Source organism: Panthera uncia, assembly GCF_023721935.1.
Source record: "Panthera uncia isolate 11264 chromosome A3 unlocalized genomic scaffold, Puncia_PCG_1.0 HiC_scaffold_12, whole genome shotgun sequence".
Classification (NCBI taxonomy): Eukaryota; Metazoa; Chordata; class Mammalia; order Carnivora; family Felidae; genus Panthera; species Panthera uncia.
The window spans coordinates 18220385-18236044 of NW_026057579.1; the positions used below are offsets into that span (position 1 = coordinate 18220385).

General features: G+C 41.1%; 1 protein-coding gene and 1 pseudogene across 1 annotated transcript; one reads left to right on the forward strand and one right to left on the reverse strand.

Annotated features, from left to right (window-relative positions):
• Window positions 1-1964: 1964 nt before the first annotated feature.
• Window positions 1965-13320, reverse strand: MRPL33 (mitochondrial ribosomal protein L33). The gene is made up of 5 exons (XM_049651921.1): window positions 12999-13320; window positions 11853-11948; window positions 10974-10992; window positions 8653-8759; window positions 1965-2270 (listed from the first exon to the last, which is right to left on the reverse strand). The coding sequence occupies exons 2-5, from the start codon at window positions 11872-11874 to the stop codon at window positions 2221-2223; spliced, it is 198 nt and encodes a 65-aa protein (XP_049507878.1). The 5' UTR covers window positions 11875-11948; window positions 12999-13320; the 3' UTR covers window positions 1965-2220.
• On the forward strand, window positions 5553-7707 carry LOC125937308 (40S ribosomal protein S4, X isoform-like; annotated as a pseudogene).
• Window positions 13321-15660: the final 2340 nt, after the last annotated feature.

A 15660-nucleotide genomic window follows, 5' to 3' on the forward strand; every position in this document is an offset into this window, starting at 1 on the left:
CGTATCAGTTATTACCCACCTGTTTGTTCATTTGTCTCTCCAGAACTTAAGCTCCAGAGCAGAGAATGTTAAATGAGGGAAGAGGGCACAAGAATTGGACCTCAAGCAGTTCCTAAGAAGGACAGCTGACATACAGTGTTAGAGTTGTCAAAGCTTCTGTTTTGCAAGAGAAGCCAGAAGTCTGGATGTTTATTGAAATCTTTTCAATGTTTAAGGGTCAGCAACTGATTTTTTAAAAAATGTAAACATGTGGGAATGCCTGGGTGGCTCAGTCGGTTAAGCGTCTGAGTCGATTTCAGCTTAGGTCATGGTCTCACAGTTTGTGAGTTCGAGCCCCCGCATCAGGCTCCGGACTGATGGTGCGGAGCCTGCTTGGGATTCTCGCTCTCCCCTCTCTCTTTGCCCCTACCCCACTTGTTCTCTCTCAAAATAAACAAATAAACTTAAAAACAATACAAAACATACTTTTAAAAAAACATAAACATGGGGGCACCTGGGTAGCTCAGTCGTTAAGCATCTGACTTCAGTTCAGGTCATGATCCCACAATTTGTGAGTTTGAGTCCCACATCAGGTGAACTTGAGCCCTGCTTGGGGTTAGCATGAGCCCGCTTCCAGTGAGTGCTGCTTCTCTCTCTCTCCCTCTGCCTCTCTTGGGATTCTCTGTCTCTCTCTCTCTGCCCCTTGCTCACTTGCACCCCCTCTCTCTCACAAAAAAAACTTAAAAATGTAAACACCACCTGTGGGCCGTGTTCAGCTCATGTGCTGAATAGATAAGTCATCTGTTAAGCCAGATTTTATGTTGTTTTGGGTTTAAAAAAAAAGGTGATTCATACATGTCACAGACCCTTTACATCTGACTTAGCTAGGATCAGGTGAAGGATTTTTCTTGTAACCCAAAATCACTACATATAGTTTCAACCTACAAATAGCCAAGATCTCACCTATTATTGCTTTGAACCAAAGTTTTAACAAAAGATGCCAGAAAATAGTTTATTTAGTTTATTGACTTTAATGCCACAAGCCACAAAGGCTCAACAACTGTCTACATCTAATTCCATTTTCAGAAAGCTACTCCTGCACGTCCTCCACAGACTGAGCCAGGGGGGGGGGGGGGGGGGGGGGGGGGACACACCTGTTATTTTGGAATAGCATTGGCTTTGTCATGCTTGAGGCCATGGTGGGCATGCTATCATTCTCCTAGATAAATGCTTTAAATGGGGTAAGATTATGAACCAGCAGAGCTCAAAATAAAAGCTGATCCTTCTCACATTCAGTCAGAAATTTGATATATAAAGGAGAAAACTAAATAATCTCTAGAAAAGAATACAGATTTCAACTCAGATTTCTTACTGAAAATCTGTAGGAAACAATAGCTTGAGTGAGAAAGTATATGGATCTGGGTACGGCAGGGGTCCTTACGTGAATGTCAGGGATTATCAGTGGAACTTCCAAGCTGGTTAGCTGTGTGGTACCAAGCCCCAGAAGCCCCAGTCATAGCTCTGTGGAAATACATTCTAGCTTTTCTTATTAAAACAAATAAAAACAAATATTTTTTTTTAAAAAGGAAATCTAGGAGATAAAGGGAGTCCAAAGCATTCCTAGAAACTCCTAACTACTGTTTCAGTGACCAGAGTTTGACAATATGGACCAATGGCATTTTTCCTAATTATATAAGCACAAAACAAAATGAAAGTTCTCAAGATTCCTTTTATGTTACAAGGCTGGCCCCCTTCTTATTCCTGTTCACTCTTACCACCTCTGTTATTACACAGTTTTTTTCAAGATCACTCTGGAGAATGACTCTGCCTTTCCTATGAAGTACAAAGAGGAGCAGACTGGAAAGTCTTGCACAAGTTTCATTATGGAAACTTTCTTTTATATGAAACAATGCTTATTCTTTACTAATGTAGTTGTTTTTTTTATTTCAAAGAGTGGGGGAAAACATCACTAAGAGACAATAGTACACGCTATTTTAATATTTTTTATTAAGGGCTATAAAAATATCCAGAAAGATAAATAAATGTGATGCAATGATATATGTCCTAATATGAAGAACTTTCTTTCAGTCCATTGTTTTCCTTCACAATGGCCTTCAAATCACAGGAGGCAGTGATTCCGTGCCATTTCCTCTTCTTTTATTACACGCTGCAGAATTTCTGAATCAGTATCCCGCCCTCAGTCTTCTCATTTATAAATCAAATTCATTTTCAATCCATTGTTTAGAGGGAGCGTATTTTTTTCTGTTCCACAAAGAGGACTTTTGTTTTCACTGTAAGAGAAAAATGGGTTGTAGCAGAAAACTAAAAGCATCATCATCATTTTTAAATAAAAATATGTGTGTCAGACCACAAGCACTCTCTTTTCTCTTATTTTACTATTCCTTTCACATGAGGATGGAGCAGATTTGCAAACTTGGTTCCTCAATCCCAGAGGCCAAAGAAACCTAGAGAAAATGGTAAGGAAATCAAGGGAAGGTTCACCAGCCAGTCAGTGGCATCTCTGGGACACCACAAGGTCATACCTCACTCAATGTGAAATATCCACATTAACAAACAAAACTAGGAGCAAAAAATGGAAAACATCCAATGTCTTCACCCAATTAATGAACACTCTTGCAGGAGAGAGACTAAGAGCTGGACTGAGGAAAAAAAAAAGCAGCAAGAACTGAGCAGACCAAGCAAAAGGCAGTCTGGCCAGAAGAGTAAATATACATTAAACCTTGTACTTTCCAGAGATGGTTTAATATACCCAAAAACTGATTTTCTTGTACGGTAAAAGAATGAAAATTATAACCAAAATCTCATTACTGAAAATATCAAAACAGTAAAGTTCTCTGAAAGAAAGCCAACACAAAAGTATTAACTGCCCAGATGAAAGACTAGAGACTGGATGCTGGGCAGTAAGGTTTTCACTGTTCGTATAATGCTTTATAGTACTCCATTAACTTCCAACATATCTCTCTCCCTCTGTCTCTCGGTCTCTCACCACCTACTTATTCCTGGCCAAAAATCCAAAAGCAAACAAGGCACCCAGGAAGATCCAGGAACTCAAAGGACTACAACACAACACCCCTCACTTATCCCGATCACACAGACATTTCACTACGGTTTTTCTTCTTCTATAATCAATATGGATACTGTATACATGAGATTCCCAAGCTCTCTATGATTAAGAATAGGCTAGGGAGCTTAATTAAAATACGTTCCTACTTCTCACCTCCACCCCTACCCTAATTCTGGTCTAATACATCTAGAGGACTGAACATCTACATTTTTACAAAACCTCAGATGATCCTGATGGTCAGCCAGATTTAAAAACTATTAGCCAGGGGGCACCTGGGTGGCTCAGTCGGTTAAGCGTCGGTCTTCAGCTCAGGTCATGATCTCACGGTTCACGAGTTCGAGCCCCGCATCAGACTCTGCTGACAGTTCAGAACCTGGAGACTGCTTCAGATTCTGTGTCTCCCTCTCTCTCTGCCTCTCCCCCACTTGCACTCTCTATCGAAAATAAACAAACATTAAAAAATTTAAAAAAAAAACTATTAACCGGTCAACAGAATTTTATCTATGTTAATTAAAAAAACAAAATATATTATTACACTGTACAGAGGTATTTTTAATATATTCTGAATTATCTAATATTTTAAAAGTAGTATTGATGCTCCTTCAAAGTCTAAGAGGGACTACAAAGCATTATAAAATGGTAAACCACAATAGTTTCCCATCAAACAATATGATTCACTGCAGAAAATGTTTCCATGTTTTTCTACATGGAACTAAAAAAATGGCTAAAAAGAAAACCAGAACCCATCTCACTGGTAACCAATCAGGAGACTATTTAAATTACCCAGAATAGGAGTGACTAAGATCAGTAAAGCAAGGCTTTATTCACGAAAAATTTCTGATTCACTCACTGAATTCATTCTCTTACTCCAAAGAATAAATATTTCAGTCCACAGAACTGTGCTAAGCAATGTGGAGTTTACAGAAGTATGAGCAGAGCCCCTGAATGTCCAGGAAGTAGGACCCTAAAGATCGAAGGGACTGGACCGGTAAGGGAACACCTCACGGACAGGGAAAGTTTGGTCCCTGAAAGAGCAGCCTTTGGATGAACTATAAAAGGAATACACATCTGGTACCAAGGAACAGTGGTAAGAGGTAAGAGGACAGTAGGGCTCCATAGCCTTGAATGCTAGGCTGACCCCAGTGGAAGATCCTAATTTAAAAAAAAAAAAAAAAAAAAAAAAATTTAGGAAGATTACTTTGGCTCCATGTACTAGAAAAAATAGGGAGCCTGGCGTCGGAAAGATTGGGTTCCAACCTTGGCTCTACCACTTATATCTGCTGTGAGTCCCTGGACAAATTTCTCAAAATGTTCTGCTTTCAGTTTGCTTCCCTGTGTGGGGGATAAGTCCATCTCCCTCACAGGGTTGCTGCTAGATACACAGTTGAGCTGAAATAATACACTGCTATCCATGATCATAAACAAAAATTAATTTTCTGTCAAAATATTTGCTGCTGAATTCATAGAAGAATGAATCTGTCAAGTTCTTTCCTTACGTCTAACCTAAATCAACTCTGCTTCAATTAAAGTCTATACTGTCTTGTTTAGTCATCCAAGGAATCAAAAATGACAAGTTTTCATTTTCTTTATGATAAGCCTTCATATATTCAACAAAGTTTAATAAGCTTATGCCTCAGCATTTGGTCCTTCCTCCTTGGAAATTAGCATCTGGTTTTATATGAAGAAAAGGAGTCTGAAAAGACAGGCTGGTTCTAGCCAGAGTATACTGTGAAATGTTCAAATAATTGGGAACTTTTCTGTTTCCTTACTGATTTCCTTTATAAAGCAGACTAACAAAACATTACCCTTAAACTAGTCATTTATTCACTGCAGTAAAATATGTTGGGAGAACTGCCAAGCTATTTGGTACCTTGGGCAATGGGGCAGGCCCCAAGGCAAACATCATCATGCTAGCCTGTAGGGCATTCAGTAGATGGGCAGAAAGCCAGGCAGTCCACTATCCCGGAACATTCTCTTCTTCAGAAAAGGACAAAGTTGTGCTGTGAAGGCTTAGACCATTCCTTATCAGAAAAGTTCTAACAGTCTTTTATGGATGTTTTCTCCTACTTTCAACTTATGATCAGAACTGTTTATTGTAGTATTCTTTCCCAATCTCAAAACTTAAAATCAATTTGACAAATAAGTTCCTAACACCTCCGTACTAAGGATGAAAATCCCAATACATTCTCATGCTGAAAATATCATAAAAGGTTATTCAACTAATATTTATTGACGTTGTGCATGTTCCTAAATATAAATTCTAAAAGAGCTAAATGCTAGAAAAACAATTACTTTCCGTAAAGTTCATCACTTTGAGCTTTTACCAGCTGATACAAAGAAATCAGGAGAAAAAAATCACACCAACTCTATCATATAGCTATAGTCTGAATATTTGTGTACCCCCCCCCCTCGCTCAAATTCATATGTTGAAATCCTAAACCCCCAATACGATGGCATTAGGAGGCAAGGCCTCTGGTAGGCGCTTTGGTCATGAGGGTGGAGTTTTCATGACCAGGACTAATGCTTTATTAGGAGACCCCACAATACTTGCTTGCCCTTGTCCTCCATGTAAGGACAAGACGACGACACAGGCTGTGAACCAGGAAGAGGGCCTTCACCAGAAAGCAGCCATGCTGGCACCTTGAACTTAGGACTTCCCAGGCCCCAGAACTCTGAGTAATAAATTTCTGTTGTTTATAAGCCACCTAGTCTGTGGTATTTTGTTATAGCAACCCAAAAGGACTAAGAGACATACCTTATCATTGTAATAATTTTTCTACCATATGTGGTCACATCCTAGAATTCAGACTCCCAATCATCAGGTACAAACCTAGAACTCCTTTTATATTATGACAAAGAATGACCAGAAATTTTAACACTGTAAAAACAGCAGAGAATTTTATTTCCGTTAAAGAATGGAAATCATCCAATTTTAAGCTGACAACTGGGCTTCTCAAGAGTCTTTTTTATATGCTCCTCACACTGGTAAGGGCCTTTGTGGGTTTTTTTGCAGGCGATACTATTTTTATTTTTCTTAGACATTGATGAATGAATGCAGCATAATGAATGGTACAACAGCGGTCATGAGACCTTCTGTACAAACTCTGAAGGCAGCTGTGAATGTAGCTGCTAGTCAGGATTGGCACTAATGCCTGCCCAGAAGTCATGCAATGGTAGGTAGGTTTTAGCCTCCCGTAAAACCTCCCATTCATAGGTCCCTACATAGAATAATTTAGGGCCCGGGGTTTAGAGTCAGAGAGTCTTCAGTTCAAATCTTTGTTCTGAAACGTACTTTAGCTTTGTGTCCTTGATTAAAATCCTTTGCATAAAATTCTTCATCTAGAACATGGAGATCACCTGGAGAGTATAGGTGCTTGTGTTCATGACATCTGAAGATAGGAGACTTGTGTAGGTAAGCAAAGAAGACAGAAATTTCCATTTTGTCTGGTTATTCACAAGCACTAGTCTGTTTCCTTTCTTTCAGGGATCATGGTCTTTTATTGCAAATATTGTCCTTTTGTTGTTGTTTCCAGTGGGAAGGGAAATTTGATTCCTATTATTCCATCTTGGCCAGAAGTGAGAGTCTTATTCTTAGTTAATGAAAAAGTTGATTATGAGGTTAAGTATCTTTCATTATATAATGGATTAATTTTGGGAAATAAGATTCTGGTACCAATTCAATCTTGATCACCAAGTGGGTGTCTTACAGTTCAGCTCAATTCTGCTCTTTTCATGCCCAGTACAGCCACGGCTTGTGGTCCCAAGAAGCATCTGAAGCACGCAGCAGCTCCAAAGACTGGATGCTGGATAAACTGATTTGCCCCTTGTCCATCTACTGGTCCCCATAAGCTGAGAGAATATCTCTCTCTCATCATTTTCCTAAGGAACAGACTTGAGTATGCCCTCACAGCACATAAAGTAAAGATCAGTATGCAGCATTTTACCAAGATTGATGGCAAGATCCCAACTGATAACAACCTACCCTGCTGGTTTTATGGATGACATCAACACTGACAAGACTGGGGAGAATTTCTGTCTGATCTGTGACACCAAGAGCTGCTTTGCTGTTCATAATATTGCACCTGAGGAGGCCAAGTATAAGTTGTGCAAAGTGAGAAAGATCTTTGTGGGAACAAAAGGAACCCCTCACCTGGTCACCCATTATGCTTGCATCATCTGCTATGCTGATCCCCTCATCAAGGTGAAGGACACCATTCAGACTGATGGTGGAGACTGGAAAGGTTACTGCTTTCATCAAGTTTGGCACTGGTAATCTGTGAGTGGTGACCAGGGATGCCAACCTGGGAAGAATTGGTACAATCACCAACAGAGAGAGAGACACCCTGGTTCTTTTGATGTAGCTGACGTGAAAGATGCCAATGCAAGAGCTTTGCCACTTGGCTCTCCAACATCTTTGTTATTGGCAAAGGCAACAAACCGTGGCTTTCTCTCCCCCTTGGAAAGGGTGTCTGCCTCGCCATTGCTGAAGAGAGAAACAAGAGACTGGCGACCAGAGCAGTGGATAAAATGGTCTGTAGGTGATATGATTGGAAGTCTTTATACTTAAAGATAATACAGCATGATTAAAAAAAGAAGGAAAATTCTGACATGATCTACCAGTTATTAGTAACTCAGGAACAGTCAGATGGAAGTGACGCATAGGTGTGGGCAAGGGGCGCACAGGTCACTCTCCCATAGTCAATACGTGTTCACCAACCCAGAAGCTCCAGTACAGTTCATACTAAGAAACATTTATAAAGAGGCTGTTCAGAATCAAGGGCACAAAAATTAAGCAAATGGCCTGGAGTTTTAAAATAAATCATTGGTTTGCTAGTTTACTTCACATAACTCTGCTCACAAAACCCAAAAACAAAACTGGGCTTCTACCAATAGCAATCAGCTGCTGTCTTTTGTAAGCAGGCAATCTTGCCTTGGAAACACTTGTCTCTTCTGGACAAATACTTCTACCTACCGAGACTATTTAAAGTTACCATTTATTATGGCATTTTAGCAGAGAGTACAAATGACATTTCTTAACTTCCTCCATCAATATATAGATACCATACTCCTTTAATTCAAATCGGGACCTAACTGCCTGCCACTGTTAAATGATCCCAGGAGAATATTCCCTCCCCTTCTGAAGACACTCTTTTCTTTCCGTTTCCAGAACAGTATCACCTATTCTGTTTACATAGCTGGTTTCTTTACCAGATCTATCCTATTCAAGAATAAGATAAAGGTGGAATCTGCCTCTCCCCAACTTTATCGTGTATCTCAGCATCCTGCTTGTGTCTCTCAAAGCACTCAGTAGAAAGTCATTTTTTTTTTTTTTTTTTTTTCTCTCCCTTCCAAAACAGACTGTATGTACCAAGAGTGCAGGGACTGGGCCTGAATGTGTCCTGGTGTATCCCACCACCTGGGATAGTAAGTGGCACCATAGTAAACACTCAACATATACTTGCTGACTGAATGCTACAGTGTCAGAGGGGCCACAAAAATGGCCAAAAGACGTTCAGCATCAGTCTAGAAAGGGCAACAGGTCTTGAAAGCATCTGAATTTACTGTGGAGTAATTTATCTGAATCTTACCAATTGGATCATAATGTAAGAGAGTCAGTTTCTCCCGTAGTCGGCTTCTCTTAGTGTTGAAGGAATAACCTGTCCCAGCTTGGCTTAGCATTTTCACCAGAATGGTTCTAAGATTTAAAAATAAGCTATTATAAGCTGAGGAAATAAACTAAAATCAGTCGTGGGAGGACGACACATTTTGAGAACTCTGTACAGTAGTATTAGCTGTGGGATATCAACCCAAAAAGGTTCAGTTCTAAGACAGCCTACATTTTCCATAAATCACAATTTCAATGGTTCTGATTTCCAAGGTCTGTTCTATTATAGAATACCTTGGCAATCAACTAACCAAGCAACAAGAACAATCAAACCACGATGTGGAACAGACTCAGACACTCACCTCTTAGAAGGAGAAGTCGGGGGCGGGGGGGTGGGGGGATACAAAAGTGCTGGTAACTCTAGCTGGCTAGTCAAGAAATCATAAAGCTGGCTATCACAAAAGAGCCCTATCTTCCAGGATGTGTGTAATCGGAGTAAAATTAGACAGGGACAAAATAAATGGATGGTAACTTTTACACTATTAACATGCAAAATCTTGTTCCCCCTCATATTGTGTTTAAGTTATAGTCATCCAAAGCATAAAGTTCATGTTTTGCCTCACTAGACCTTTTAATCCCTTGTACTGTTACTTGTTCGTGTGTCTGGCTTCCCTATGTAGACCATGCTATCTTATTTCTTAACTATTCCAAAGAGAATCTGTAGCATCTATAATATATTACACATCGGGGCGCCTGGGTGGCTCAGTCGGTTAAGTGTCCGACTTTGGCTCAGGTCATGATCTCATGGTTCGTGGGTTCAAGCCCCGTGTCGGGCTCTGTGCTGACAGCTCAGAACCTGGAGCCTGCTTCTGATTCTGTGTCTCCCTCTCTCTCTGCCCCTCCCCTGCTCACACTCTGTCTCTCTCTGTCTCTCAAAAATAAATAAATGTAAAAAAAAAAGTAAAATGAAAAAAAAAAATACAGTACACATCTTTGCATCCCTTTCAATGTCTAGCACAGTGCCTCACACATAAAAGGTACACAAAATTTGTTAATTAACAAAGGCCATAGGGGCACCTGGGTGGCTCAGTCGGTTGAGCGTCCGACTTCAGCTCAGGTCATGATCTCACAGTTCATGAGTTCGAGCCCCAAGTCGGGCTCTGTGCCAACAACTCAGAGCCTGGAACCTGCTTCAGATTCTGTGTCTCCCTCTCTCTGCCCCTCCCCACTCACGCTCTTTCTCAAAAATAAACAAACATAAAAAAAAAAAAGAAAGACAATAATTAGTCCTTCATTCAAAAAGATTTAACAAATACCTATTAAGCGCTTACTCTGTGGAAAGCGCTGTGGGAAATGCAAAGCTCTATAAGGCTGCAACTGCCCCTTCCAGGAACCAACAGTATAGTATGGAAGGTGAGTGGTGAACACAAAGTCTATAAGGTAAGACATATTTGGCAGATGTCATAAGAAGGATACAAAGAACATGAGAGGCAAGGTTTCTAAAGAAACCAGAGGCACTGGAGATTCCTACATAATTTAGACGTGGGAATTCTAACATAAATAAACTGGATTGTGGGAAAAGCTGTATGAATAAAAGCTATTTGGCAGAAAGCACTAACTTATATGTTTTCCATTAACTTTAATCCAAAAACCTCATTTTAAGATTTGTGATATTTCTTGGGTTGTAAGTAAAGCCTGCTTTAGAATTTTCCTTTTTTTTTTTTCTGGAAAATAATTCTCCTATTTTTAACACAGAAAATCTTACTTCAGTTATTGTCTACAAATTTTATTTTGAGATGCCAGTTTGGTATTTATAGTCTCTCTGGTACAGCATGGAATCTTTAATCTTTGCTATTTTTGAAATGCTTATTCTATGAATGCAAAGGATCACACAACTCATCAAAACTGACTCTGTAGTTCAATCAAATCACAGCTTGTTCAGCTAGATTCCTGTAGTGGCCTCCAAACAAATGGCCCTTCGACCTGACTTTGAAGAAACAGAAATACGGTAGTACTCCAAAGACAGCATGGGAACCCTGATGGTTTGTTCAGGAACAAGGGAGCAAGAGCTCCTTTAATTATCTGAATGGCTCACTTAAGTAGATCAGTTGGGCAGGGGGAAAAATATTTTCTGAAAGCGTTCATAGACCCAAAACGATTCACCAAGTAATCCTCAAATCAACTTTCAGAAAATTGAAACCAAATGCTTAGTTTAATTAATATAAGGATGTATTGGCAGGGGCTGGAAAAACAAATCTAACATAAACAAGTTAAAAAAAAAAAAAAAAGAAAAACCTTACTTACTTTGACTTGCTCTTGGCAACTTTTTCGCAGAGAGGAAAGGTTGAAAGAGAAAAGAAAATATCAATTTATTATCTTTCTTATGCAAAGTTCATATGTCTGTAATAAATAATGTAAGTTATAGAAGTATGCCATGGGTTGTCACTCAAGTAACTACTCCCTAGCTTGCAGGGATCTCGCTAAGATTCTGGAAAGAAGACAAAGATCCAATGAAACCAACACAATTCTGGATGTAATGCTTTGCACAATCCCTTTTCAGTGGGGCTGGTTACTTTTCAAATCGCTCTAAGATCTGCTCCACATGTTCCTCTTCTAGGTGCAAATATTTGCACTGGAACAAGCCTCTGGTTTGACAAGTTAACCCATGCAAATTTCAGCAACCACATGAGGTGGAGGAGGGAAACTAAATCTAATCGAACAGCTGGCCTGGTGCAGAAAAGAGCTGCCTTGGGAAGCCAGAACACTTCTTTCCCAGCCCAGCTGTATTGACCTAGTCACTGCCTCTCTCAAGCCATTTCCTCGTCTTCAGAGTTTGAAACGAGTGGAATAAAAATTCTGAGGTTTTTTTTTCCCCCCAGTTCGGACGTGCAGAGATTCTGCTGACACATCCCTACGAAGGGCCAGGAAAGCACCCCACTCCTGCTGACCAGACACGACCGTCCCTGCGACCGCAAAGGGATGAAGAACTAGCACTAGAGACCTCCAAGCCCCACGGAGGAGTGCCGCGGAGCATGCCGGACGCTGTAGTCCTGAAGGCCTGGCAAGTCGCAGCGGCAGGTTCCCGCCCGGCGCGCGCCCTCAAACCCGCACCGTCCCGAAGCCTGCCTGTCACGGCCTCCCGCCCTTGCCGCAGTCCCTGCCGCCGCCTCCATCCCCACTTACAGGTGACCGCGGACAGGAACATGGCGACAACTCCCTTAACAGTCTCCGAAATCGGCCCAAAAGCGCTCAACAAGCAACTGCTTCCGGGGCACAGGCCTGTTCCGGAAGAGAACGTGATGATTTGCTCCAGGCCACGCCCCACGCCGCCCCCCACCCCTCCCAAATCAACCTCCAGACCCGACGCTGTCTCTTGCTTGTGTTCAATATGAGCTAGTTGTTTTATCTTTGTAGTGGTGGAGGCTGAACTCCCTTTCTCTACTAGAGAGGGAGTTTAAAAGCGCTCAGGATTCGCGCTCCAACCCCTGCCTCTTACTTCCGGGGCAGAGTTAGGTCTTTCCATACTTGTTTTCACTAATCGCAACCACCTGCATTAAAGCCACAGGCTATGTATGTGTTTCTCAGCTGCTCCAGACTACCAGGCTCCCGCATATTTCCTTAAAATGTTGCCGCCTTTTGCTTCTTCCGGCCCAACTTCATCTCCTCCTGGTTAAGAGCTGCTCTTAGTCCCTTCAGGGTTAGAACCTCCACCTGAATATCCCCCGTTCCTTAATTATCTGTTGGATTTCTAGGAGGGCACGACCTTGCGTATCTTATGTTAACGTGCCTTATTAGAGCACCCAGCAAGCACAGTGCCTGCAAGAGGGACTGAATAACTCATCTGGAGTGCTCACATACCTTGCCTAATGTGACAAAACTAGTAAATGGCAGAGTCAGAATTCGAACCCAGACTTTGTCTGACTGCCAAGACTCATGCCTTTCCCACTAAACATTGGGACCTAATCTGCATCTTCAGTTCTTCACTTCTCTCTGCAAGGAACTCCTTCAACACTAGGAACTTCATCTGTAACCCCATTCACCAACTAACAATCAAGACTTTCAGATTTTTTTCCTCATCTATGATTTTGTCTATTAAATCTTAACAAATGTGTGAAATAAAATTCAATCTCATGGATTATATTCACTAAAAGTAACAAAATTATTTAAAAGAGAAAATTTAGCTTTTCAATACAATTCAAGTTTGTAAAAACTAGGACTGCCCTTGCCCTTCGTACCTTATAGTTTTTTCACCCTCTAATAATTTTCAGTCCTCTTGATAATCTGACTTTAACAACTGAGTACCCTGTAGGTGCCCAAATCCTTCCTTACCTTGTGCAGTTTGCTGACAAAGAGTTTTAGGTGTTTAAGAGGGTAAGGTTTCTTATCTAGGAAATTCCTTTAAAGGATATATAAGAAAGAACACAGGACTGGAAGCCAAGAAACATGAATTTCAGCCTTTGTTCTGTCCTTTGGAAAGTCTTTCAACTATTTACACCTCAGTTTTATGCTCAGTGGGGCATTGGATCAGTGGATCTCATTCCTAGATGGTATAGCAGAGTCACCTGTGGTCTTTTAAAAGCTCCATTTGCCACCAGTGAGGCCCAGAGTCTGTATTTTCTCCCAAATTTTCTATAAAGAGGCATTTCAAACATATCAAAAAGTTGAAAGAATAGTGCAATGAACACATCATATACCCAATGCAATCAATGTTAACATTCTACTCTCTCTGTATACTATTTGAATAAATAAATATATTTTTGTATATGGTTTTTTGCTAAGCTGTGTGAAAATAAATTGCAGACGTCACAAACCTTCACCCCTACACATTTAAGTAGGTATCTGTCAAGACTAAGATTATTATAACTATACTACTATTTTCGCTTCTAAAAGATTAACAATAGTTTCCTAGTATCTAGTCCATATTCAAACTGTCTTTTGTAGCTGGTTTCTTCAAAAACAGTACCCAATGACTAAGACAACATCTCTGTCTCTCTCAGAATCTGGCATCAAACTTTTGCCTCCCCTCCTTCCTCCTCTCCATAGAACCTGTTCTGGTGAGGGCCTCGACCCCTACACAACCAAATCTCATGGTCAATTCTTGAGCCTCATTATACTCAGCATCTATCAGTATTGTTTTTACACAGTTGCTCACTCCATCCTCTTGAAAAACTTTCTTCACTTGGTGTGTCCAGGTATCCGCTCTCTTGGTTTCCCTCCTTCCTCATCAACAATTCTTTCTCCATTTTCACCTCACCATTTTCACCTAGGTGGAGGCATGCCCAGGGCTCAGTCCTCGAATCTCCTCTGTCCACACTTACCCCTTGGTGGTCACACCTAGCTTGGGTTTTGAAAAACCTAGGAGCTGAAGATTTCCAAATTTGTATCTCCAGTCTCAACCTTTCCTCTGGATTCCAGATTGGTGTATTTAACTGCCTACTTGATATCACATGACCAAAATCAACTTCCCAAACTTGGTCTGTACCCGTAAGGCATCCCCCATCTCAGTATGTGGTAATTCCATGTTTCCAGTTGCTCAAGTAAAAAGCCCAGGAGCCAACCAGACACCTCGTTCTCTCATGACCTGTATGTAATAAACCAGTAAATTGTGTCATTTGAATGTTACCTAATCAGTGAAGCCTTCCCTGGCCACAGAAAGAAAGCAACACACACACACACACACACACACACACCCTCCCTATTCTCCTTACCCCACTTTACATTTTCCTACAGCACGTCTCACCATAGTATTTTTTGGTGTATTTGTTGACTTCCTTATTATCTGTCTTTGCCTACCACAATGTAAACTTCTTAAGATCAGGAACTTTGTCTTATTCACTCACTGCTGTATCCTGGCACCAAGAACAGCGCCTCCAACACCTTTTGACTGTCTGGTGAATGAAAGAATAAATGAATCTGAGATGAGAGGCACCATGCCAAAGTTAAATTATTAATATTTATGTTTAAATGGCAAACAATGATAAGTATTTGTGTATTAATAGTTTCGGGGTTCGGGAGAATTTATAAGCTTGTTTCTAAAAAGAGATAGCATATGAATTATTTCTTGAAATTTCTGAATGGAATAGAAAGGAAGCAGTGACTGTCTAGTCTCATTACTTCAACCTGCACCCACCTGCTATTTACACCTAACACTTTGTTGGCAGTTGGTAAGTGTTAATTAAAATGTTTATTAATACAGATGTAATTCCTGATTTGGATTGGAGGGGAGGATTTCCCGGATATACATAATGAGCCCTCTGTGCCTTATTAAAGTGTAGAACACTTGAGAATCCTGGTAGCCCAAGTGGAAGGGGTGAAGGCCTTAGGGGAGGGGCATCCACCTCTTTGCAGGGGGAGGTGGTGGTGGGAGGAGGTACAACTGTTTAACCTGGATTCTCAGCCCAGGAAAGCACATGTTCAACATTTATTGAACATCTACTCTTGCCGAGCTTTAGATGTAGTGTCTGTGTGGTGTCAGTCAACACTGAATTCCCAGCACTTAGCACGGGGTTTCAAACCCAAGGATCTGGAGGTTACTCCACTCCTCCTCTGCTATTCTGAGAGGCCTCTAACTGCCCATTTTCCAGTCCACTTTCATACCTATGTCCCACCTGACTTATGGTTGGGAAGTACAGTCATTGTCTTATCTATAGGGTCAGAGATCCTGGCTCCCTGACTTGTTCTAGGGGCCTGGGAACATGGGCAGTGTGGGAAAGGAGACTACAGAAAGCCGAGGCTCCCTGCAAAAAGCTAGCACCTTCCCAAGTTTAGACACCCCTAGGCAGATGACACAGCTTCAAAATTAGCTCCTATGCCTCAACAGCTTCATATAGAAAAGATTTCCTGAGGGAGCAAGACTAAAAGCTGGCAAGACCTGGGGGCACCAGCTGGGCTCACTCTGTGTGTGGTGAGTGTCCTCAGGTTGGCATTCAATGCCCTCTATAATCTAGTCTCAGCCTCCTGATTAGGCCCATCTCTCTCCACTGGGGTCCTT

Excerpts from the sequence above, each read along its gene's own strand:
- MRPL33 (XM_049651921.1), bottom strand. The coding sequence starts at position 11,874 with ATGTTCCTGTCCGCGGTCACCT. Across the intron at positions 2,271-8,652 it reads CTTACATTATGATCCAATTG|TGAAAACAAAAGTCCTCTTT; the intron begins GTAAGATTCAGA and ends TTTCTCTTACAG.